The sequence below is a fragment of the Abrus precatorius genome, unplaced genomic scaffold, assembly GCF_003935025.1.
Source record: "Abrus precatorius isolate BTA unplaced genomic scaffold, Abrus_2018 Scaffold11, whole genome shotgun sequence".
Classification (NCBI taxonomy): Eukaryota; Viridiplantae; Streptophyta; class Magnoliopsida; order Fabales; family Fabaceae; genus Abrus; species Abrus precatorius.
Genome location: NW_020874303.1, coordinates 3,268,289 through 3,295,467, shown reverse-complemented (window position 1 = coordinate 3,295,467; position 27,179 = coordinate 3,268,289). Strand labels below are relative to the sequence as shown.

At 32.5% G+C, this 27,179-nt stretch overlaps 3 protein-coding genes across 9 annotated transcripts; 1 reads left to right on the top strand and 2 right to left on the bottom strand.

Annotated features, from left to right (window-relative positions):
- The first annotated feature begins 2,915 nt into the window (after positions 1-2,915).
- LOC113856204 (scarecrow-like protein 21) lies at positions 2,916-6,477 on the top strand. 4 transcript variants are annotated; one of them, XM_027487934.1, is made up of 4 exons: positions 3,002-3,160; positions 3,617-3,749; positions 3,842-3,930; positions 4,301-6,455. In XM_027487934.1, the coding sequence occupies exon 4, from the start codon at positions 4,464-4,466 to the stop codon at positions 6,105-6,107; it is 1,644 nt and encodes a 547-aa protein (XP_027343735.1). In that variant the 5' UTR covers positions 3,002-3,160; positions 3,617-3,749; positions 3,842-3,930; positions 4,301-4,463; the 3' UTR covers positions 6,108-6,455. The 4 variants fall into 4 exon arrangements, with proteins under 4 accessions (XP_027343733.1, XP_027343735.1, XP_027343734.1 ...); XM_027487932.1 differs by lacking the exons at positions 3,617-3,749; positions 3,842-3,930 and having other exon boundaries at positions 2,916-3,160; positions 4,301-6,477; XM_027487933.1 differs by having other exon boundaries at positions 3,002-3,930.
- Positions 6,478-8,609: 2,132 nt separating this feature from the next.
- Positions 8,610-15,455, bottom strand: LOC113856202 (probable WRKY transcription factor 20). Of its 4 annotated transcripts, none has more exons than XM_027487927.1 (7): positions 15,303-15,455; positions 14,926-15,176; positions 13,305-13,481; positions 12,385-12,934; positions 12,120-12,285; positions 11,878-12,036; positions 8,610-9,577 (listed from the first exon to the last, which is right to left on the bottom strand). In XM_027487927.1, exons 1-7 carry the CDS (start codon positions 15,304-15,306, stop codon positions 9,103-9,105), a joined length of 1,782 nt encoding a protein of 593 aa, XP_027343728.1. In that variant the 5' UTR covers positions 15,307-15,455; the 3' UTR covers positions 8,610-9,102. The 4 variants fall into 4 exon arrangements, with proteins under 4 accessions (XP_027343728.1, XP_027343731.1, XP_027343729.1 ...); XM_027487930.1 differs by having other exon boundaries at positions 8,630-9,577; positions 12,385-12,924; positions 15,303-15,363; XM_027487928.1 differs by lacking the exons at positions 14,926-15,176; positions 15,303-15,455 and adding an exon at positions 13,701-13,931 and having other exon boundaries at positions 8,630-9,577.
- Positions 15,456-21,378: 5,923 nt separating this feature from the next.
- Positions 21,379-25,729, bottom strand: LOC113856203 (FRIGIDA-like protein 1). Its single transcript, XM_027487931.1, has 3 exons — positions 24,636-25,729; positions 22,773-22,936; positions 21,379-22,698 (listed from the first exon to the last, which is right to left on the bottom strand). The coding sequence occupies exons 1-3, from the start codon at positions 25,510-25,512 to the stop codon at positions 22,066-22,068; spliced, it is 1,674 nt and encodes a 557-aa protein (XP_027343732.1). The 5' UTR covers positions 25,513-25,729; the 3' UTR covers positions 21,379-22,065.
- Positions 25,730-27,179: the final 1,450 nt, after the last annotated feature.

Here is a 27,179-nt window from a genome sequence, read left to right as displayed (position 1 = left end):
TTGATTGGGTTTAAATTAACTTAAATTTTGAGTTGTTTTGGTTTAAATTGCAACAAAAAAAAAAAAAAAACTTACGAATTCAACCTAAACCATGTTTAACTTAGTTGGTTTGGACCCATTTTTTTTCAAACTAATAGAGGGTTGTATTAAAAAGAAAGAAATATTTTTTTAAATGATTTTGTAAAACAAATATTGTCCCATGATTTAATAAATAACAAATTACACAGTCATCCTTTGATCGGTCCTATCTCCTATAGCTACTTTTAAAATTAAACGTTGGACAAGAATTTTTATATTTTTCCAGTCACTTTCTTTTCAATAAATCAAATTCGTCCTATATATAATGAAAAATATGCAACAGTGACTTGTATGCTCGAATTATAATTTTGATATGTGCATATGACATTTTTTTTCAATTTGGCATAGCATATACAACATTAATTTTTAATTTGATATCTATAAAAAAAATTAATATATGGTTGTAGGTTTAGAAGAATGCAAGTTTAAATGCAAACCAAAAGAACTTGTAACATTGTTTTATACAATCTAATACAATGGTTCAAAAGGTACTCTATAGACATATTTGTTAACAATATGCATTTGATTCTCTCTTGTATAACAAAAATCTCTGATCAAAATCACCTAATATATATAATCATAAAACTCTAAAGTGTTAGAGAATTAATCTTTAGATAACATAATGATCAGTCACTCAAATATATGAAGTATGGTCCATATAAGAAATCCTATCTAGTTTGAAACTTTCCTCTCCCTTTATCAACTTGGCAAGCTTCTCTTAACTGCAATAATCCTTGGGTCAAAATTAATATTTTGCAACCATTACCAATCTTAATTCTCTTAACTGCAAACTACAAACTCTTGCAATCAAGAGCCAAAAATTATATTTGAAGCATAGTGTGTACAAATTTATTTGAAATAGTCATAAATAGTGAGCGAAAATTAATTTTAAACCTTTTAAATTTTGAGATATTTTATAATTTTTATCTTTAAAAAAATCTAAAATTTCTTCCCTTATAATCGTAATTCTTGAGCAATCCTATAAATTTGGCTTGCCTAAAACACCTTTGAAATTCAACAAATAGTGTAATGGGATAAGCACAAGTTCTCTTGGTCTATTTAATTTTGCTTCCTCCTGTAATTTTAGCCACATACCAATTGTTTTTGGTTTGTGATTGGTCAGGAAAAAACACTGTATAATGACCAAAAAAGAAAATAAGCACTATGTAAATAAATCAAAATTATAATTTAACTAAACAAACAATTATCAATTCAAGTTTTTGGTTATGTATGTAAAACTAACACATCATATCCTTGTAATAATTACAAACAATAAGTACTGATTTGAGAATTAATTCATTTATAAGAATGAATTTAATAATTCTTATATTTTTATATTCTCAAAATAATAAATAATTAATTTTTCAATAAAAATAAAAAAAATATTTTTAGGCAAGTTTAAATTTTAGTAGAAAAAATTAGCAATGGAAGAGATTATGGTGTATGAGTTTGATAAAACGAGTGAAGGAGATGGAAACCGTGTGGGGCCAATTCCATGGATTGCGCCATCGCATGCATCATTATGATGTTTACCATTCAATTCCATGACATGTCATTGTCACTCAAACTATGCCCAATCCCACTTTACTTACTCCCCCTTCTGTTATATTAATTATCAACAATTTAATCAACTCAACTAATTTATAGTAAAAAAACTCACCCCTTAAATTTTTACTATTATTGCATAAAAAATATAATAATAGTTAACAGATAATTAAGTTTCTACAACTGATAATTTATATTCTTTTAATGCTTAAAAACATTTGTTTATACCAATTTGTTTTCGAAAATGTTACTTTATTAACATATTAATCTTCCTAATTATCGACTTATAAACAAAGGACTGATTTGTATAAATGAAACTTTATAATAAGTTAATACAAAAAATGTACCATTTTACATTTTCTTTATATTTTAGTTACATTTTTATTTTATGTGATAAAATATTGAGTAAGGTTTAAGCATTGAGCACTGTGATCTCTTGTAAGCTGGAACACATTGACTTGGTTTCTCGAATTTTCTGGCTACTTAAATGAAAACCACTTTCTCATTATTATACATTTGGAATGAAATTTGTTATTTTGTTATATTACCTTTATATAATTTTTTAATTAAAATTGATTTTATTATATGGAAGACATCTAAGTAAATATAAATTAATAAAGCCTTTAAAAATGATAAATCAATAAAAGTGATATATTAAAAATCATAATCTAACGAGCTAAATAGTATAGTTCGCTTTTTTCAGAAAAAGAAAGTAAAAATTGAAAAAAAAAAACTCATCTAAAATTTTAAGATTAAATTTAAACAATAAATAATAATAATTTATCAAATTTTTATAATTTTAATATAAAAATATATTTTTTACTGAAAATTTATTACTTTTAAATATTTAAACTAAGATTAAAATGATCACTTAACAAGTATTTAGACTTGGTGTGATAACTCTTGCTGATTTTAATAAGGAATTAGTTTTCTGTCGAAAGAAGAATAATAAGAATTGATCAAACTCCAATGACGCCGAAATATATTACAATTTTAGAAAGGGAAAAAAATAAATCTACGCATGTCTCTATCTTATCTTAAAAGATAGAATAACTTTCATTAATTAAAAAATCAATGTAACGATCATCATCCTCGTTAAAAACCGTTTGAAAATGTTGATCAAACAATATAGTATTAAAAATCCTAAGATATTTCAAAATAATTGATGTGAATAAAAACACATACATAAAAGAAAAAAATTAATAAGACTTAATTCCAAACAGAACACTGATAATGTGACAGTGAATATAAAAAAGTCTATATAAATTAATTGCAATGTCAAAAAGGTAATTTGACACAAAAGGAGACTTTCTTCGTTGGCGTCCATATAAAATAACCAAATTGCAATTCAGATTTTCATGAGGGACCAAAGCTCCCAACAACCTTTGTGACTTGCCATGTGTTCCAAGATATAATAACCTCAAACTCCAAAGAAAACCTCTTTATTACAAGAGTATATGTATGTGCATGATAAATTCTCATTCTGGGTCATCACTTGATCCTAGTAATCTAGTTTCAGATCAGGCCTTTTGTTAAGGTGAGAGAGTTTTTGTAATTGTTGAACTGCCCTTGCTTTTTATGATTGATATCATGAAAGTGTTTGTGCTTGCTAAGTTGATGAAGATGCTGCATGTTTTTTCAATTCTGATAAGGGAAAAAAAAAATTCTTTTTTCCTTTATGATTGCTTTGATTGAGTTAATGAAAAAGGGTTGTTGAAATTGATATTTTTGGTTTTTTTTTTTCTGGCTTTGCTTTTCAATTGTTTTTGGGGGAAAGTTTGTAATCTCGGTTTTTCAGTGTGTTTTGTTAGGGGATTTGCATGCATACTATTTCAATAATGGTTCCTAACATGTTTAAGGTTTAGAAAGGGTTTCATAAAAAAGTTTCATCTTTTTCTGTTGATTGAGTTCATGGTTTAGAGTATGTTCCCAGAACTGAGTTGAAGGAAGAACACTAAAGGATTTTCTTGATGGCGCGTTTGGTGTTTTACAGTATAGTTAAGCTTTTGGGCATCCCTATAAGTAATTAAAAACGATGCAAAGCATGTGGGGGCCTTTTCTATAATACCTGTTTTCATTAAGGATGAATAAAGAGGAAAGAGACATGGGTCTTGCTATAGGTGGAAGTAGGTGTTCCAAATCCATTATGTTGCCTACAGTTGTTTTTTTTTTTTTTAATTATTTTTAATATTTTGACTGCAAAAATTTGAAAGCACAGAAGCAGAGATTGACTGGTGATTGTCTTGAGCAATCAAAGGGCCTGCTGACAATTCAAATAGACTGCTAAAATTCCATTTGAGTATGAAGGTTGAGAACTATTATATTTTTCACATTTGGATGCTGAAAATTACAGTATCTGCTTTGGTGTGCTGTTTGTTTTAATAGCACGTTATAAATCAGGGAAAAACAGATTGTGTTGTCAAGAATCTTACTCTTCTGGATTTGAAATGCAAAAAATCCTTTAATAAAAAGTTCATTTCAATCTTGCTAGTACTGATCTTTATGCTATTAATGTGCCCAATAACCTCAAGGAATAACAAATTTAGGCAACAACAAACAACACTACCTTCTTCAATCAGTATCAATAAACTACACGTCTTTGTTTTCATTTTTTATGACTTCAGTTATCCTTGTTAACTATCTTATTTGTCTACATTGTTTTCTTACCCTTCTGCAGAATAACTCGGATATTCAGTACACTGCTATTCCCAAGCTGAAATTGAATTAAAGTGTGGATAATGATCACTGTGCTTAAAGAGTCAAAGTAATTATTCAGGACTGTTTGTGTCAGAAAGTCAGTTAGTACTGCTTGAGTGTATCAAAGAACTCGTTAGTTATCAATGCAAACATCTCAGAAACATGAAATTTCTTATGGCTCTGGGGGGTTCTACGTTGAGCCAGATCAAAACCTCGGGTCATATTGCTTACCATCAAGTGAGAACCTAGACAATTACTCTTCCTCCGATAACAGCAGCCAAACAACCTACCCTTCAGTTCAGACTTTAGAACAATATTGCACCATTGAATCTGCTTCAACAAGCAACAGTTTCCCTTACCAAAATTCTCCATCTGCTGTCAGTTTCTCACCTAACAATAGTCCAGTGTCAAAGCTAGATTCAAAATCCTATGTGTCAAGGCCACAGCATTCTCTTGAGATTGTTAATGATTCACCTGAGGATGATTCTTACTTGACACATGACCTTGATGACCTGAGGCATAAGATAAGAGAGCTGGAAACTGCTATGCTAGGAACTAATGCAGATATGCTAGGGACCTATGATGAGACTGTAATGCCAGGGGAATCTGATCCATTTTTGTTGGAGGCAGAGAAGTGGAAGAAAATGATGGAGGTGATATCTAGGGGGGACTTGAAAGAAATGCTTTATACTTGTGCAAAAGCAATGGCGGCAAATGATATGGAGACAACTGAAGGGCTGATGTCAGAGTTGCGAAAGATGGTGTCCATTTCAGGCAATCCAATGCAACGATTGGGAGCATACATATTGGAGGCTCTTGTTGCAAGGATGGCCTCTTCAGGAAGCACAATCTACAAGTCCTTGAAATGTAGTGAGCCTACTGGCAATGAACTACTTTCATACATGCATGTACTTTATGAAATATGCCCTTACTTCAAGTTTGGATACATGTCAGCAAATGGAGCAATTGCTGAAGCTATGAAGGAGGAAAGTGAAGTCCACATTGTTGACTTTCAGATTAGCCAGGGAACACAATGGGTGAGTCTGATCCAGGCTCTTGCTCGCCGTCCTGGAGGGCCTCCAAAGATCAGAATAACAGGTGTTGATGACAATGTTTCAGCTTATGCCCGTGGAGGGGGACTTGATATTGTTGGTAAAAGGTTATCAACACTTGCACAGTCATGTCATGTGCCCTTTGAGTTCAATGCTGTAAGGGTACCTGCTTCTCAGGTGCAACTTGAAGACCTTGAACTTCGCCCTTATGAAGCCGTGGCAGTGAATTTTGCCATTATGCTGCACCATGTACCAGATGAAAGCGTGAACAGTCACAATCATCGTGATCGGCTGTTGAGATTGGCAAAGTACTTGTCTCCTAAGGTAGTGACTCTGGTTGAGCAAGAATTTAACACCAACAACGCTCCATTCTTGCAACGTTTCATTGAGACAATGAACTACTACTTGGCTGTTTTTGAATCAATTGATATTGTGCTGCCAAGGGAGCACAAAGAGAGGATCAATGTGGAGCAGCATTGTTTGGCTAGAGAAGTTGTTAACTTAATAGCATGTGAAGGGGCAGAAAGAGTTGAAAGACATGAGCTTCTGAATAAGTGGAGAATGCGTTTCACAATGGCCGGTTTTACACCTTACCCTTTGAGCTCCTTTATTAATTCATCAATCAAGGAGCTTCTGGAGAACTACCGTGGACACTACACTCTAGAAGAGAGAGATGGTGCACTATATCTTGGTTGGATGGATAAAGTTCTTATTGCCTCTTGTGCTTGGAGATGAAAACCCAATAACATTTCAGTTTTGTTACTGCAGACCTTTAGTTAGGTTGTGTATCTACCATCCTTGTCTTCATAGAATTTCTCCTCTTTTGATAGTCCAATTACTGTGTTGTTAGAGTTTCCTTCAACTTTATGTCAGCAATACAAGTAACAGCAAGAAACACTATATTCTGACATTACATATCGGATGTATTTTAGAACATGTAATGCTTTCCAAGGATAAAAAGATTAATGTCAATTTATAACTGCAAAACATTGAAGCTGAAATTTATCATAACACAATGAAGTATGGAATTGGTATGTACTGCATTCTTATGTGCTAGGCTAAATTTCATATATCTTAAACTGTGTTAGGTCAGAGCCTTCATGTTCACCATTACCATTTCAGCTCTGACAATTATCTATCAGCACTCTGAGCTCCTTAGGGGCGGTTTGGTTTCCAAAAATGTTTTTTTTTTTTAATCACAAAATTTCCATTTTATTTTCATTCTATTTTCTGGTTTTAAAATTTGTACAGGAAGTACTGAATTTTTATTTTTATTTTTTGTTTTCAATGTTTCATGTGCAAATATTTATAAATAAGAAACAAAATAAAAATAAGGTGACAATTTTTATAATTAAAAGTAGACACAGGAAATAAGAACAGAAAATAATTTATAAACACCAAACAGCTCCTTATATCTTTTACTCCTCTAGAGTTCATTTATACACTACACTTCTTGTGTCTTGAATTCAATTGACTGGGGGTATATTCTATGTTGAAAATGAATTGAACTATTTGACGATCAGAGATGGATCTCCACAGGAGTCATAACTCAAACTTTCTTCACTGACTTCCATTGGCAGAATCACTCATTTTCTTGCCATAGAGCCATTTTGATGGTTGGATCTCCAATACTAAACTGTCTCAAAGTTTGGCAATCACAAGGAACTAGTTAGCTACATGGATAATGAAGACAAGGATAAAACTTTTACTTCTTAATATCCTGTTACCTGACCTGGAGTTTCTGGTTGAATTAACTCCCATAATCTCGTGTTTCACAATTCACAATATATCTTAAAAAGCTGAGGTAATTAAAAATGAATTGAACTATTTGGTAATTAGTTATTATTAATTAGTTTGTTAGTCTCGGGTAATTAGAAAAGAGGGATATCACATGTATAAAAGCATAGGAGAGAGGAGAGGGTGATATCTTATCGTTAGAGAGAAAAGTGGTAGGTGGAGGCGCAAAATAGAGGCTTTATCATGATCAATTTAGCATATTATTATACTTCAATTACTAGTTTCAAGTTTGAGTTTTCACCATGTAATTAAAACTTAATAAAGAGGGTTACTCTCGTAGCAATCTTATTTGACTCGAATAAAATAAAATAGCATAAAATACAAAGTTCTTATCAAATATATTCAAAGTTTTGAACTCTAAAATGTATGTTGGGTTAGTGAAAATAAAAGCAAACAATTTACCGTGAATCCATGCCACTGCGTTCGGCCTAGAAATTTCTTTGCCGAATATTTCTGGTGCATAGGAAACATAGCGCGTTGTCTATTGACATAAAAGAGCACAACGGAATGGCTTATGGTCAAATTAGTTGTCCCCAAGAGTGCAAGGATTTCTTGGTGACAAAAGAACAAAAGGGCAGAGACTTGTGTCTGAGGCAAGTGTGTACTTTTGACTATTTGATTTAGACACCAGAACAAGATTGCCTTTTTCAAGTGTTACTGTCTTCAGTTGATTGAAATTTATTTGCAACATTACATACCATTTACAACAGCAATATGAGCTAGAAGAGTTATAAAATTATTTATATTTACTATATTTTTTTTTTCTAAAGCTGTATCTTAGGCACAAGATACCAACTCTTCCTGTCTGCACCATTGGTCTGAAGAGTAGCTCCACATATATCAATGAGACCGAAACAATGTTGTGATATTTTTTACCTTAAGAGTCATCCCACTAAGTATTACTTATTTTACATTTACAGAAATTTCAAGCACATGAAATAATTCAAATAGACAAGCTCTCTCCCTTCCCCTTCTCTGTCACACCCGTGTACTTTAAAGGAAGAAAAGAAAAATTACAATGATAAAATAAAAAACAGAAGTTAACTCACTTTCAAGAACTAATTCACAGAAATAGAATAAAAAATATTTTAGCCATACTTTTAAACAGATATAGGATATTTTAACATATTCTCTACACGCCTAGAACTGATCATCTAATAAGTAAAATTTGCAAAACTAAACATTCGTGAATAACATAATATTCAAACCGAAAAAGCTCTAATACCATATTAAAAATAAGAAAAAGATTATTATAAAGAATATGTTAACCATATATTTAACCAATATCAGATATTTTAACGGTGGCCTTTCCACGACCTGTGCCATTCCCTTTCATACCCCTGTTCTAGCACCTGCAGATTCAAGTTTTATTCAATATACAGAGATTTTTTCAATGTATTTTTTCTTTTTTTCACACTACTTAGTATGCACAAAATAATACTAGAAAACCAACCGTGTACAAAACTACAAATTCAGAATTCCATTGAATTTCGCTACATAAAATTACATAATTTGTTTTGACATTCTGGGTATGTCTGCCTTATGACCAAGGCTGAGAAACTATGGCTATCAACTGAATTTACAGGGGTTCAGGAACATGCCAGAAGCTACTTATAAATAGTTGAATTCAATTCAAACACTTTTACAAGGATTTTTGTTGAAGCAACTTTGTATAAGCTTCATATTTGTACAGAAGAATCTGTATATAATTATACAAACAGCAACTAGATTTAAAAGTCAACCTGAAGGGGCACAGCTACTAATAATCCTAATAAAGAGCAGCTCCCATATAATGATAATAACATAAAAGAACTATCAGCATTTCCAAAGAGAAAATGAGGAGCCCTGCCTTTAAAGCTTTACCCGCCAAAAAAGAAGAAAAATGGAACTCAGAATTTCATTATTCTTTTTTTTTGTTGTTGTGCAACCAATTTTAAGGACCCATTAGTATTCTTCCCATGTTCTGAGGGCAAGGATAAGCAGAATGGTTTAAAGATGGACTATCAGTGGGATTTTCTCTAGAACCATACGAGTTGTTACTTATAACACCAAAGTATGCTGGAGCCGTAGTAGAATGAACAAACTTAAAATTGGAATTGATGGTGCGAGTTTGACTGTCTCCAAATTCAGAAAGCATCATTCTACCTTGACTGTTTGACGTGTTTTCAGCAGCTGGGCTAATGCCCATCCCGAGGTCAAGGCTAATGGTATCACTCTCATCTGGCCTAATTCTTGTCTGTCCACCTGCAGTTGCTGGTCCTGCCATGTCATGACAGCTATTCCTTGCAGTTGGTACATCATGATTGTGTTTACCCTCGTATGTGGTTATCACAGCTTTTGGATCATGAGATGCCCTCTCCACATGCTTTCGAACTGGGCAACCAGTGTTAGTGCATTTGTAATAACTCCTGAAAAATAAGGAGTATTGTAAGAAACAAGGTTACCTGAAAGTATGAAACTAAGCAGCACACTGCTGTCAGATACAGAAGGGTCATACTAAATACCAGCCAAGCTCATCAAGATCTATGTACACATATTTGACTCATTTCATGGTTTAAAGGTTTTGCAAAAGCACCAAAATACAATTACATTATTACACTGCAAGCAACATTTTTAGATTCTAGATTTCCCTAAAACTGAAAGGTTTGAGACTTAGAGATGCATGAAAGGGGTATCACTTGTATCCAGCATAACATCTGTGATTTAACGGATGATTCCTAGGATAACTATTGCACCAAAACTGGCAGGCACAGGAGTTAAATATAGCTCGATTTATAGGTATTTCCTCCCAAGTGCCTGACATGTTCAGAAAAATACATTAACAGGCCTTAATTATAAAATTGGGGTCAACCACACCAATACTTATTAAAAAAAAGAACTGGAAGTCCAGACGTTTTGAAAGAGATCATCACAACTTGTGTTCTCAGAAATGTTAACCTGGGAAAGCTTGGAGTGCATGAGTAAAATTCAATATTAGTCCTCCTCTCTTAAGATTTAGTTGACTTGGTAGTTATGACAAGAAATTTCAGGAAAAGTAGAAATTTCTCAGGCTATTTAGTGCTGGTTTGTTTCTTTGTTTTTTGAAGAACAAGCACTCTTCAAATTAAAAGATGTTTTAAATGTATAACACTTACATTTTCTCAAAAACCATAAATCAGAAACCTCAAATAGAAAAGTATTTTTTTCAAAAACAATTCAAATCAGAAACCCTATAAAAAGGTTGTATGATAAAATCACTTTCTTTTAAGTTTAAACAAATGGAATAAGATTGAACTAGACTTATACTTGCATATTATTTGAATTGTTTTGGGGCATAGGAAACAACACAAAGTATTTCCAAGATATACATTCAAGCATATTTCACGTTCAAGGAAGTAAATATTGAAGGGAAATCCTCAAAGAGCAAAGCGAGCACATCTTTATGAGGAATGCAGGTTTTCAGACAACGACAAAATTACAGCTAATATTTCAATTCCAATATCAACTAGAAAAGAAATACAATATTTGGCTAACTTGATGGCATATAATGCAAGAAAAACCTAACACAGATAAATCAATAAATGTTGATAATCATTAATTAGTATGAAGCCTTCAATTATGCAAATCAGTGAATATCATACTGCACTTCTTTTTCCCTAAATTTCTGTATAACTCACTACAATAATAATAAAAACTTAAAGCCACATGAATCAGATGATGTCACTGAGCTAGGTAGAAAATGAAATTCTCTTGATATTATATTTACCATGAGATACCATTTAATAAATTCCTCCAAAGTTCTTTTGAGTTGTATTTAGAAGAAGAATTTAGAATTCTGAAGAATACAAAATCAACTATGAAGGATAATTAAAGTAAGAGTCAAGTATAATAATTACAAAAAGTTAAACATAATAGAAACATTTTTAAATTTTCTATGAAAACATGTTATTTGAAATTCCTTCTATTTAGCATAAAAACAATCTAGTTAAAATTCTGGGGCAGTCTAAAACCAATTTTACTCTATTCAAACACAACTTTAGGTCTCCTCCCTCTACCCGTCCAAAGCCTTATAAAGTCACTATGACTATAAAACCATAATCATCCTTACATTGACATATTTTCCTCTAGGACTGCAGGAGAAACACATATTCCTCCACATTTTCGTGAAATCTAAGTATCTAACAGAGTACTGTCACTTGAACCTCTCCATTAACATTTCTTGGCACATTCTTAGCAATAATGCTCTTACGATCAACATGCTTCTTTATATATAACATATTTGATCATTACAGTTCCCCTTTAACTCATCATAACGAATTTTATTTAACATATATAACATCAATATCCAGACATCAATCTCCTACTAACTCATGTAACTTTGCAATCATTTCATATTTGTCGAATCAGAAAGAGAACCACAGAATCACCTGAATGAAATATTAGAATTGCGTTAGAATAAATCCTTGTATGAACTTAAGATTTAGAATATACATCATGTCAGAATATGTTATAGCTTAGCAATTACTCTCTTTCCTTTGTAGAATACATTACAACCCACTGCTCCAGTGAGTGAATCTTAGCTTGTCTCAGCCTTCTTTTCAGCAAGGTAAAGGCTGAAATAGTTTAATAATTTACATGCCAAAATTCCTTTGATAAAGGATATTTTTTCAAATTTAAATTGGATTTCATCGATTTCTTGTGTTGTATAGTCACCAATGAGAGGACATACCTAGGGTTAGGATTGCCTCTCACAACCTTCTGCCCATACTTTCGCCAGCGGTAACCATCATCTAATATATCAACCTCACTCAGAGTTTGTACAACAACACGTGGCTCCCGGATAGGTTTAACTACAGGAATGATGTCAGCATTTCCAAGATCCATTTTTCTGCTCAATTAAAACTTGTGATCATCAGCAAGTAAACACAAGCAGCAGAAAGAAACCTAGTGCTTTGGCCAAAATTGTCAAACCTTCGTTTTGAGAAGGGATCATCATCATCAATCTCATCATTATTCCGGCTTGACAAAAACCCTGTACCCTCTAGATTATCATCATTTGTTGCTACAGGTGATAGCTCTAGAGTTCTGTCAGGCTCAGCTGTGTGAGATATCTGGCCAAATATATTGGATCCTTTGTCTACAATTCAAGAATTAGAAGAAGAAAAAAGCCACGTTACTTGGTTAGCATTAAGTAAGAATAAAATGAAATCGACAAGAAGTATCTCACTGGTATTACCATCTCGGCTAGTCAAAGAAGCCTTATCAGATCTCTCTTCTTGCATAGACATAATAGTTCCAGCAGAGTATCGGCGGTTAGGTTGAGGTTTAGGATGATCGTGTGTTCCCTTGTAAATTATCTCAGTGATTTGTCCATCATGAGAGCGTTCAAATAATTTCTTCACTTCACAATTAGGATGTGTACATTTATAATAACTGCGTGGAAATTCACTTCCTTTAACATGTTTTTGTCCATATTTTCGCCAGTTGTATCCATCATCAGATACTCTCTCAGCTGTAACTGAAATTCCATTGCCTCTACTGTCAACTTGTGATGCTTGAAGCCCAGATGCTATGTTGTTCCTAGGGTTCAATTCGTCCAAATCACCTTCAACATGAGCACTAGCTACTGAACTAACCAGTTGAACTGGTGATGATAGACTTAATTCGTTTGAAGGGACTGCTATCTCACTTTTGACTAATGGTGATGAGTCAAAAGATTGAGCTTTTCCTTGACCATCTATTTGCATAGATTTTTCACTTGCATGGTTGTCAGAGTCTGCAGGAACCTTAAATAAGTGAATAGCATTGCGTAAGTAATATGCAACCAGTAATCTTCAAACAACATTAATCAAATTGTGAAACATGACAACCAAATCTGCTTTCAGCTAACACTTTAAACCCCAATGAACCTCCCCCACCCTAAGAAAATAGTAAAAAGATTATAATACTTGGGGATTGATATAGTCAGGTATAATAATGACAAAGTGACAAGTCACAGCAATATATTTAATTAATTATCCTATCTTGTCAACTCAGCACACAAGTTATGATCAGATAAAATTGGAGGAAAACATCAAATTCTAGTCCTTGTATCCACCTAAGTTGAAAGTATATATTCATCAGTTTTATTAGCAGTAACATCAAGTAATTCATTACCATATTTGATCTACTGTGTGGTTTAAACTCAAAGAAACTGGATTTTCTGTCATCAACAGTATTGGTATTGAAGCATGAAGTAGATACAGGAAAAGTAGCAGATGCAGCAGAAGTCACAGAGCCATGTGCTATTTGATGAAGCATAGGAAGGGATCCTGTAGTCGGTGAAGGTTCAACCTGAAAGGTATGAGAAAAAATAATATATAATCTACAGCCCTCTAAGTCAGCAATTGCTGAATCAAAAGAATAATCATAAAGTCAAATATATAAACTAATATGCTAAAAAAATAAGTTCTCACAAACAAAATGAAAAAAGAGAGGGACAAAACAACAGGAAGTTTCTGCATGGCAACTGATGGACTATTAATCAGCAATAACAACAGAAAGAAAGTATACATAATCATCTGAGCTACCCATACAAATGGGCAGATTTATCAGCTACTTATGCAGAAAGACCCAATTACATTTGAGCAAATGCATAGTTTGAGTTTTTCTCCTCAAAATAACACATGTTGTTCATCTAGAGTCTATATGACAAGCTAGCCCAGTGCATTATGATATGCAGAAGTTAAGTACACAACTCAGAAAAGCCATTCCCACATTAATGTCATTCTGCACAAATTAGGACCACCACGACAATTAACATCAAGATAAATAATCATGTTGTTTCTCAAGAAAACAAATCTTGACCCACAATCTTTCTGACATTCCTTCTATTATTCACATGTCACAGCATACAGAACTAAAATGGATCCACTAATCCCTGGCACTGCATTTATTCTTTTGTTCCACTCATATAAACGGGTGGGGGGTAGATTTGCTGTAAACCCTGCAACACCGTTAAAAACAAAAAGGGAAAGCACCAACACTAGAGGAAGATTCAGTATGTGTAGAAACAACACTGATGTGATGCAACAAAAAAAAAAAAAAAAAAAAAACCCGAGAATGTTGAGAAATTCTCAGAGAAATTCATATTCCAACAGAATACCGTGTTGTGTATAAAGCAGAGAATACAAAATTCAATAAGAGCAAGCATCAGAATCTTACTGTCCCAACAAAAACCAAGTGAAAATGATAAAACATAAAAATGGGCCAACTCTAATTATTAAAATTAAAAAAATAAAACAGTTAGTCTTAACCACTAGATTAAATAAGGAGATATACTCGCAAACACAAGAATTCGAATTTTTCATGAAACAAATAGCATCTACAATTCATCAACAATTAAATCACGTCATTTTAAAGTACCCCTCTAAAAATTATTCCAGCCAGAGCATGTTAACATCCCAGATATGCTTCATTTGGATGCTGAACAAGAGAATAAAATAAAATAAAACAAAACAAAATATCCTGAAAAGAACAATTTTTTTATATGTCACTCACGCTGTATAGACTTCAACTCATTCTGGGTACAGTTAAAATTCCATCTTTGACCAAGTTCAGCTACAAGGAAAAAAAAAAAAAAAAACACCCCAAAACCAAAAAAACACAAACGAATCTATTTACCCTTGTTTTTCATTTTTTATTTTTCACAGAAACAAAACAGATCAAAACTAATTCTTCCCACAAGCCCCAAAAAACAGAAACCCTAGAACCCCAACAGTAGAAGCCATTCACTGACCTTCATGTTCGAGAGCAGCACCGGCGACTCCAGAAACGACGTGGGACTAAGCCCCGGCGGAATCGTGACGCACGGCGACCTCGAGATCGGAAGCTTCGCGGGCGACATCAGCTTGTACCTCGCGCCGGCGGTGACCGGAGCTCCGGCAGCGGCAGAATTGGGCGTCAGTACGGGTCGATTCGGATCGTCGGATTCCAATTGAGACTCTCCTCGCCGGAGCTCACCGGAGAGGGGTTCGGCGGTGTCCATTACTGTAGAGAGACACAGTGTGTGAAAGATAGTGTGAGTCAAACAAGAAGAAAACGAAGAGGGAAGCAAACAGAGGAGGGTAAAATAGTCATTTGAGATGTGAGGTTATGTGTGTCAGAGAGCGATACCCATTTGACTTGTAAGAATGGATCTCAAATTCTCACTCTCTCTTTTACTCTCCGTTTCGTTGCTGTGTTTCTCTCGTGTCCATCGTTTTAAACATTTTCTCTGCTCCTCCTCCTTCTCTGTGCTGCTACCTCTTCCTTCTACTGTTATCAAAAATTCCCCACATTAACGTCTTTTTTAATATTTTTTATATTCAAATATTTAGAAATGACTAAAGTGAGTTTTTTCGAATAATTTTTAATTAATCGTTAAAAATTATATCCTACTGTAATAATAACACCAACGATATTTTCATTTTTTAGTCTATTTCAAGAGAATAATTGAATCCAAGTTTAGTAAATATCTAGAAAAGCACTTACGAAAACAGAGAATAAATGTTAATTAGGTTTGAATGAGATATGGATATTTAATTCGTCTCATATTCATATTTTTTATTTAATATATTAATTTTTAAATAAAAATTTACACTTAATGATTGCAAATTCGCAAGTTATAAATATTATTTGGGTGACTTTATATTTTTATGTTAAAATAAAAAAATCTAACTACCTGTAATTGCTACGTTGCATTTATATTTGTGCCACGGTAATCGTGATCATTTTTAGGGCTTTGGACATTATTAATGAGTGTTTAACAATTTTATCATTGAAATTAAAATATAAAATATTATTTTTCAAAACAAAAATATAGGGAATGAATCTAAACATTAGCATGTATGTGAGAGGATAAAAAGATATATTAAAAAAAGTTACTGGAGAAAACACAAATATTATATTACTAAAAACTCCCTCTCATGTTTCACTCTCATGATATTTAGTTAATGTAAGAATAAAAATAAGTTTATTTAAACGTTTTAAATTTTAAAAATGCACATGACATTTTTAAGTCGTTGTCGTGAGATAATTATTAAATTTTTAATTTTGATTATCCATGTATATAGTTATATGGTTTAGATTTAATGTATTCACAATCTTATGAAAGACTTCTTACCTTACCATGTACATTTCTTACATTATTATATTCCAAATCCATCCAGTTGTAAGTATAATAAATTAAAAATATAATAAATATTTTATTTTTATTAAAATTTAATATTATTATTATTATTTTATTTATGATAACAGAATAAAATATTTAAAAATCAGGCATGCATAATACAGAAAATAATATTTAATATTATCATAAACTCTTAAATAAACAATTTGCAATCAGTTGATACAAGGAAAAAAGGTTATGTGTGGATTTAACTTGTAGATATTTAAAAAGGGATGATTTTGTAGATGAATTATTTTATGGACACAGATTTCATAACAAAATGATTATTTTTCCTTTTTCTTTCTAATTCTCTTTATCGTTGATCGAGAAATAAAGAAATGTTCTCTTAATTGTGCTTTTGATTGAGGCTAGGTAAGATTTGAAAGGGAAAAGTGGTGTGCCATGCACCAACCCTGTGTTACTCTTCACCACAAAATTAAGTTTGAGTGATTGATGCTGAACTTCAAATCCCTTTCTGCAAGTTGAAAGCCATGACCACACCAAAACTGGTTCCACACAAGGTTAGATTCAAGTAATTTCATCACCATTGGTGGGGGAGTCAAGTTCAAGCAATCAGATCTTAATGCATCATTGTTGTATATGCTTTTGTTTTTTGTCTTGCTGTTCAATGTTTGACAACGATTAAGAAATTAAAAATAATCAAAATAGGTTAAACTGTATTCACAATCACAAAGGGTAATGCATTAATATTATGAATTGTCTACAGTGTTTGAACTCAATTCTCTAGACTCTAAATCAAATCAATTAAGCCATTTTCGTCGGCACACTCTTTAGGATAAATGTAACAAACAAGAGACGCATGAAGTGAAGTTGCAAAGTGGATGAAATGGATTGAACTAAAGCTTTATTATTGCAATTTTTTACCCCTCTTTTCAAATTTGGATAATAGTTCACCCTCTCTCTAGTCACAATAAATAATGAGAATGTTGTCACTTTTCATGTACATGCTACAAATAAATTTGAAAGGGTAAGATAATAAGTTTTGAGTAGCTTCTTACTTTTTCACTCTCATGAATTGTGTCACCTCCAATGCAAATTGCATATGAAACATTCTATTTTACTCTCTAATAACTAGGGTTTTACTACGTTAATTTTACATTACCGGCAATTTACAATGTCTTAAAAGCATCTATGCATCGAGGATGTAAGATAAATGAAGTTATCATTCTAATAGAGTTTTACTGCAGAATACTAATATCATATCATTTTCGTAAAGCATTTTAATAACGGTTTGGCTAAAAATGATAGCTATTGATCGATAATTCAATTTATCTTCTAGTTGAATAAATCTAGTTCATTATATATATATAAGACTTTGAATCTTTAGCTCATATATGATAGGAGTTAAAGTTGAGTTAAAGAATGTTTTGAGTCGTTTGTTTCATGAACCAATGATGAATATAATATATTTTAATTTTATAATACTAATGTTGTAAAATATATATTATCGACATCATTATTTCCCATATATTTTCATTTCATTGGTAATAAGCTAGTTACACAATTATAATGTGCGTTATTTGATCAAAGACAATTTTTTTTTATTTATATAAAATTTTGTAGAGTTGATATAAGAGCTTTTGATTCAATTAGATTGATGAAATTTAGTAGTCATAAATAACTATTAAACAAGATAACTTTAACAATAATAACTTGATTCTCATCACGTGTGTGTTGTATCTACAGGGAAAAAAAGTTAAATCACTTTGTAGCAACTAAAAATATCTTTAGATGTTATCATAACGTGAGAATTTCTTATTTGGTGATGATGTAAAATTTGACATTAAAAATTAATTCAATTTTCAACATTTTATAGATTTTTAAGTCCATATGATTCATTGCATACTGCAATTCCGTTTAGCTCAATTCAGTTGTCACTTGAATAGCTAGCAAACATGACTCGAAAAAAAAAACATATAATTAGAAATTATTGCATAGTTTGAACAAACTGTAAGTCAAATTAAATATAATTAAATTAGATTTTATTCATTTAAATAAAGGAATGCTTTAAATACTAAAGTAAAAATTATTGAACTTAGTCTGAGCTAAAAAAAAAAAACTTACATAAAATGTAGTAAATAACAGGTACATTATCATTAAGCTATATGGTTAAAATAGGTTAAATTAAACCCAGTTTTATAAAATTTTCTCTAATTATTGAATTCATGGCTCAAATTTGACTTATTTATTTGGTTTAAGCTCTTTTTAAAGTTTACTTTGCAATAAAACCTATTAAATTAGTAAAGAAAACCTATCTTTAAATAGGCTAATGAGCTATGAATTAAAAACAAAACAAAAAAATAGGTTAATGTACCTGAACATAAATATAAGTAAACAACTTTAAATCTTTTAGATAGACTAATAAGTACATAAATATTAACTCTAAAAAGGCTTTAAGAACAATCTAAAACATTTTTTAATCAAATAACCTTTTATTTTATTTTTACTTAACTCATTTAATAAATAGGCTTGATCTAAATTATACCTTACCTGAATTAAACGATAAGTCCCCAACAAATAAGTTAACCAATTTCTAACCTTGGTTATACGTAAACTTTTAAATATAATCATAACATATAAATAAAAAAATAGTATAATTTAAACATTGAAATGCTTTTTATAATTCTTTAACAATTTTCAGCCAGTTGGGTAAAACTTAATTTCAAGCACTCAATAATGTTGCCGTTGAATAAATCAGCCCATCTTTTCTTTCTTACACAATAAAATTTTAAACGGATAAACATTCTTCCTTTATCCAAGAATGAGTTTAGACGTGATGTGATCCACAAACATGTCAGTTCATTATTAAAAGAGTGAAACACATAAGATAAAGATCATAATTGTCAATCTTCTATCATAATGCAACATATTTTATGAGTGTTAAGGAAGATTGTCCATATGAGTGCATGCTTGGCCGCAATACTTTTTAAGACATGCATAGTTGATTATAATATGTTGTCATTATAAGGAAATGTCTAATTACGTCAAAACACGTAAACCATAGTGACTTTAAGATGTCGTGAAGCAATTCATTTCCTATTACTATAGGCTGGTATGTTCGTCCAATATTTTGTAGATGCATTGTCTATTTTGAGTGAAATTCTTAGCACTCACTTGCAAAAACCATGAAAGCTGGCAAGTCATGTAGACCAATTTTAGTGGAACATATTGAGTATTCGTCACAATAATGAGTAGAAAATGTCTATTGTCACTCTTATTTTTAAAATATATATAAAATACACTTATTGTTAATGTAGTTATAATAAAAAAAACAGTATTTTAGTCAAAAATCACTTGAATGAGAACGACAACAGGTAGCAAAATACACCTTAGTATGTGGAGTTAGTAATACGGTATAAGGGGGGAAAAAATTAACCAAAAATCACTTGAGACACTTCACTTGGGAATGACACCAAAACGCTTTAATAAGTGGAGTAAACATTTCTACACATAAAGTAAACCAGGTCTTTCACAGGTTACTCTACTGAACCATCATATAAAAAGGTTTATCAGGATTTTGAAAAGGTGAGAGGCACAATCTATACCACAAGTAGTAGTAGCATAGACACATGTTCTTTCATAGGTAAAGAATCACTTCATAGGTAGAACAGCTCCAAATTCTCCAATACATTATTAAGTAGTGTAAAACGTGAGCCATATCTTTAATATAGCTATTAGTAACTTCTAGTTAGAGACGAAGACTTAACTAGCAGCACAGAAAAAATGAATATGGAAATTCCACAAATGAGCATAGCTTCTGCATAGGACTAACATATCAACTTGTGCTAAAATTGATAAGAACAAAATAGGCACGAAATATTCAATTTGTTAAGTAATCATTAGCATTCCCATCAACCTTGATAGGAAAATTTTTCCTATTTTATATCATCGACAATTCTCATCTTTTCCTGGCTTCATCTGCTTAAATGATACAAAACCAAGACTGATACACAGAGACGCCATGATTTATTTTTCTACATTTTCACGTCACTTCCCATGGATTAATAATCAAGGGGGCAGACCATGGTTTAGCAATTTATGACCAACGGGTACCCGCACATGTACCAATTTGGGCTGCTTTCACAAAAATGACACCTCAACAATTATAGACCAAAGCATACATAACGTGCTTTACCCAATAAAAAAAAACAGCTTACATGTCATGATCCAATCAAATACCCCAAGCATTGAAGACATCTAACATCAATTCAGCTATCACTACAAATGTTTAAACTAGTTCACTTTGAATTAGTTTTAGTCACACAGAAGCAATCCTTAAAATTAATGTTTGATGCCAGAAGTTAAATTGTTGATTGAGCATGAGATATAGTCCAAGCGTACACATGTAGAATAGATATTGGAGCACAGTTTAAAACATAATCCATAAACTCTCACCATCAAAAATTGTGAGTTAAACAGAGGATATATAATAATAGAATACTAATGAAATTGTATATAACGTTAAATTCAAATTGAGGCATTGGTTTTTCCCCTCTTTTCTGTAAAAGGGCCATGCACGCAAACCAAAAATTAAATCCAACAGATTGGCTTTGAATTTTATACAAGACAATGCCATATACCCAAAACACAAAAACAAAGAATTGAGAGCTGAACTGCATTACATATCAATCTTGTTCGTAAGATTATAACTGATGATGAAAATGAAAATGAAAAGATAAGAAGAATATATAATTAAAGGAAAAATTACAATAAAACAATCTTCCCCTTTGCAAGCCCATTCAGATAGTGCATTATGCATAGGGTTGAGAAGCATTATCCATACAACTCCCCTAACCCTATTGTTAGAGTTAGACTTTCACAAATGGAAAATACTTTGGATTAAAACCTTTCACATTAAAAGGTAAGATTTTAGGGCAAAATAGTCCTTCCATCCAATTTATATTTGTGACAAGGTTAACAGTAATAGCCCCTAAATATGATGGTCTTACAACAATTTTTTAGAATGGGACAAAAAACAAATTGCCTGTTTTATCAAACTGTAAATATCCAATCCCAAGTCTAGATAAAAGAGGAGGGTTGTGTTATATAGTTAACAGCTAATATAAAATTTTGTTGAATCTTTTCAGTCATGGAACAAATAGAAAATTGGTTACAATAGGTAGAATAAGACCTACAATCACATTATGAGAATCCTTTAACAAAGACAGTTATATATGGCTTCTAAACAATTTGATATTTGATAAAACCCAGCGATGATTGATCCACCTAACAGACCCACCTAGTGGGGTACAGTTTGGTTGTTATCGTCAGACATATATACTCCTGAATAAAAGTAGAGTTGTTTAATAAGTCATCATTCTCACTAGAAACTACAACTACGTAAAGATTCAATACCAGATACCAAATCCTTCCCAAGTTTCATTGCTTACTTTAAGTCTTCAACAATGCCTGGGGATTGGGGAAGATATATATAGACAGAGAGGATGTGAAGACTGATGACCATGATTAACCTAGAAGTAATCTTATTATATACAAAGCGATTCAAGTAATTAAAATTGTGAAACCAAACAATCCCTCACAATTCTTGATTACTGAATCTATTTCCTGTCCTAAACTCAATGGTCAATGAGGCCAAGTAGCAAACTATGCTTTTGATAAGCAAACAGTCAAGGGCTATTTCAGGGTGAAATGTTGCAGACCAATACCAACACTCCGATTCAATACTGACAAGAGAAGGGATATATTGATCTATTGAGGATAATAAGAAGCTTGGTAATAATGTTGCAGACCAATACCACCATAAGTTGAGGGTCTATCATAATAACCAGATGGAACGTCTGGCTCTAACGAGTTTAGATGAGAACCACCTAGATTGGGGTTGCCACTGGGACCCGTTGGGACACCATCAAGACCATAAGGCCCAGAAGAAGAACCTGTATAAGGAGGGATGGTTGATGTAGTGGCCACCAAGCCAAATGGCATGGCTGGTGAGCTCATGTATGGATTTGGATGCTCTGGAAACAAACCTGGTGGATGGACAAGAGGTTTTTGGTAGTGGTGTACCATTGAATTGGCATTATTGATGTTTTTGAGGACAGCTGCAGGACCAACTGGAACAGATGTTCGAGGACGCTTGATCCCACCTTGCTGCAGCTTCTGCTTCTGCATATTTCTCTTTTGCTGGTGTTGTTGCTGGAGCTGTTGATGCTGGGGAGGTTTTGCAGCAGGCAATGGTGCAGTACGTTTCATATTCTTCTGCCTATTCAACTGCTCTATACGCTGTTTAAGAATAACTCGTGGGTATTCAGATTCAAGCTTATGATTCTCAATAATCTTAATCACTGATTTCAGAGCATGAATTTCTCTAGATGTAGTCTCAATCTGCAAAAATACCTTAATAAATATAGGGTTTAGTGCAGCATGTATTAGGTTATCATTCAAGGTGACATACATACCAGTGACTTTCCTTCCTCAGAAAGTCGTTCAGCAAGTTTCTTAGATTCATCCACACAAGCTTTCAATATAGGAACAGGTGGAATCTTATCAGCAAGATTGAACTCAAAAACATACTTGACAGCAAGAATATGTTTGCCTCGAGCTATAAGTTTCTGAACAATGTCTGCAAACCACAAACAAGCATTTCCTTATAAATAAAAATACTTAGGGTAAAACAAGAATTTATGTGTTACTGTTTATATACAATTACAGAAACGCAAAACTGTCATGTCATCATAAAATTAATTAAAATTCATTTTTGTTTCTTTTACCTGCACCCCTATTCCCCCTTCTTGTGTGTAAGTGTGCCCACGTGCACACAATTGTGCATGCATGTGATGTGACTTGTGAGACTCTGCCACTATGCTAGCCACCAAGCAAGTTAACACCCTCTAAATGAACAAAAACCCACTCAATTTGGAAACAACTTTTTTTAGCTTAGAAGCAAACAAATTTAATGAATACAAAAAGATTATAACTTACATTTAGAGATAAACACTAGGGAAAACTTTACCCCTTTAGTTATGCTTAATTGTGCATTCTCACTCTCTTCCAGTTCATTATACATATACATATGCAACTGTTTTCATCAGCAATGAGAGAATCAAGGAAAACTTTCCCCTGATCAACAATAAATCTTGCTAACACAGCAAACTGTCAATGGCAGTGGAAGAATCCAATAAGTTGTGAGTAATTAAGGGAGGTACTAAGGTTGTATTTGTAGCTGAATTTCATTTCCATGCCAATAGTATAAATGGGCCTATCTCATCTACAAAAACATGATCCAATTGCATCAACTATAAAAAAATTTCTAACTGCATCAGTGGTTTGTTTCACGAAACTTTCAGTGAGAAGGATACACATTAAATGATTTAAACCGTTAGTAGCAATATGCTATGATTTGCTACAGTCACACAAGCCACAAGATTGCATTTAAGGGATTACTAAAGATGACAAAACTTGAATTGATAGGAGGATGTTTATACGGAAAATCATTGATCCATAGTGAAATTTGGAAGAAACAATCTGAATAATCAATAGGAAGGAGGGTTGAGAAGGTGTGATAAAAAGGGTTGTCACAGCTTTTAAATTTTTTTGTCATAACGTGAAACTACACTTATACATGTAAAATTTGTGTTGCTTTCAAAGCTGTTAGCTACACTTACCTAAGATATGTTGAGGTGTAGAAATTTTGTTGGCAAGACAACACTAGATAGTAAGTCAACAAAGTTTCTCCACCACAGTATATGTAAGGCATGTGAATAATTCTGTATGTGCAAACAAACAATATTGAGTTTTTCCAACTGGAATTTCACTAGCTCTTCCAAAATAAGAAGCTCCTTTACAAACTCCATTTTGCTTAAAATTAGTATCTTTAGGGTGATTATTTTTCATTTTCATTTGTTATATTGTTATGTTTTAACTAATATTTACAAAAAATGTTACGTTGTTTTCACCATTTTTCTATTAACATGTCGTTTCCTGTTTTCATCATTCCTTCTGTAGAATCTTCAAAACAGAAACAAAGTTTAAAAAAGAGCCCTATTTCAATGAGACGTGTTCCCTGAGCATACAATGCAAGTACATAACTCTCATTTCATTACCATTCATTTCTTTCCTTTTCACTCTTTCTTTCTCTCATTCATCAACAACCCTAAGTAAGAATAACTGCACAAAACTCATGTCCTATAATCATTTCCTTTCAAACTACATCCTTAAGCACAAATACTTTAAAATGCCAAACTCCAACAACACAAAAATAGCATCATCCTCCAAACAATTAAAAGGCCAAACAACATCAGTTCTTAAACCAACATCCTTACCAGGAACTCTATCCGTCAATCCAAGGGTCCGGCACAGCTCCGGGAACTCCTCATTAACGGCAGCAGCTACTGAAAAGGCAACAAACTCATCCAAGCTGAATTCGGAAACCAAACCAAAGGCAGAAACCAAATGGAAAAACCCCAACGCCACCAACACATTGCCATCATCAGACATTAACTTCTCTTTCCACGCCATAGCCAAATTCAAGGCTTTCACGCTGGCCTTAGCACTTACACTCAAAGCTGCAACCCTGAATTGCTTCAACAAGATAATGCAACTCTTCCTCATCTTCCTCAATTCCCCATCATTCAACCCGTTACCCTCCCCATGAAACCCTTCCAACGCTTCTAGAACCATCTCACCGGGGTCTGGCGCACACCGAAGCGCACCGGAAAGCTCCGCCTGAACCCTAATCCTATCCTTAAAATGGTTATCAACGTAATTCCTCAACCCCACACCATCCATTTTCTCGCACAGAACGCTTAACTCACACCTAGGCACAACCGAGCCCGGAACGACGTAGTTTTTGGGGAACACCCCAGATGAACCATCGTTCCGGTTCGATGATGGGGCGTTAGGGTTCGCTGAAAAGCTCGCCTCTTTGGGGGTTTGGTCTGCTGGGTCGGGAATTGGGGTTAAGGTTAGGATTTTAGTTTGGGATTGTGAATGTGATTGTTCGAGGGATTGGAGAAGGTTGAAGCGGTGGTTGAGGGATTGGTGGAGCGAGGTGAAGTGTGAATCAAGGTCGGGCCATGAGAGAGAGAGAGGAGAGAGAAGGGAAGAGTGAGATTGAAGATCTTCGAAGGCTTTCTTCAGATTCTCTTTCTTCGCGTCGATGAGGTTCAGTGCCGCTGAGATAGTCTTCAGTGTAGCCATTGTAAGGGATTAGAGAATCGAATTCGAGAGGAGAAGTTGAAGACTAATCGCGTGATTGGTGCATTCTGCAAACCCTAGCAAAGTGGAAGAAGACGACGCCGTTTCATGCTGGCGGTAATGGAATCTCCCAAGACTCGGCGTCCGGCGACTGTCTTAAACATTACCGATTGCATTCAAAAACGCTTTTTAGTGGAGAAATGGTGCAACACACCACAACACTAACAATTTTCCTCTTCACGTTAATTACTCATAATTATGTCGATTATATTTTAAAATTAATGATTCTTACTCTTAAGTTAATACTTTTTATATTTTTATAATTTTTAATAAATTTTACATTATAATTTAGAATGTGTTAAAAAATATATAATAGATAAAGTAATATTCGCTTGTTAAATAAACAAAAAAATAACTAATAAAGGTAAAGTAAATATTTAACTATTAATATATTATTTTTATTTTATAGTGTTAGTTATTTTTATTAGACAGATATTAGAGTCATTATAAAATAAGTCTTCATTCTATTTTTATATGTAAATAGAAGAATGCTAGCAACACAGTTTTTATTATTAGTTAAAATTTATTAAAAATAAAAAAAAATATTAACAAGAAACATTAATTTATTTTAAATTAATGTATTTTGTTATAAAGCACACATGACACTGTCTTCCTCAACATAATTCATGTGGAAGCAAGAGTTTTTGGCTCCCATTGAAGATGGGTGGGAAGTGATTATGCCTTAAAAGATCTCAATTATTGATTTTGTCTTATTACATATATTTTGTTGAGAAAAAGTATAATCAAATAGACACATCGGTTTATTCAACTTAAAAAGAAGATAATTTATACTTGTTCAGCTTATATAATGGATAATAAAGGTTGATTTATTTTAGATTTTTGTAAAATTAATTTTAGAAGCATTATTTTGAAACGATTAAATTTGGAAATTTTGTGTTTTGATTTTTTTTTCCTTTTGTTTTTCTTTATTTGCATTTGGTAGAGTTAAGTAAATTTGATTTTAGTTAGTTAGTAAAGTTACTTTTAAAGTGTAAATAAGAAATAATTTTTAAGTCTCACATTCTGACAATTCTATTCGCCTTAAAATGAAGTTTGGAAACCACATAAATTATCCAAACACCTTTAATTTATTGGGCAAAATGATTCTAATCAATGCACATTGCCTTAAACAATTGGAGTTTAATATAAATTGAAAGTTGAATTTGACACGTTTAAATTGAATAAATATGTATGTGAATACCTATTTTTATTTGGCTCATCATATTTTTTATGTTTCTAAAATAAAGAATTAAAATAATAATAAAAAGAAGGGGATAAAAAACATAAAATATATAAGCTCATAAAAATAAAAATAAAAATCTGAAAAGTAAAAGAAAAAATAGTTAGTAACATTTTCTTTCTTGGCTTTCTAAACTTTTGACTCCATTGTTCTCTCTTTCAATTTCTCTAGCTTGAAAATAGTTTTTTTTTTTTTTTTTAAGAAAGTGAGTTCTGAAAATGTGAGTTTTTCTTTTAAATTTTCACATTTTTTTTATTTTTAATTTTTTTACTTTATATACTTTATGATTCTTTTATTTCCTTCCTTTTTTTATTTTAGTTTTTCCTTTGTTTTAGAACTTCTACACTTTTATTATTGATTTGAAAAGTAT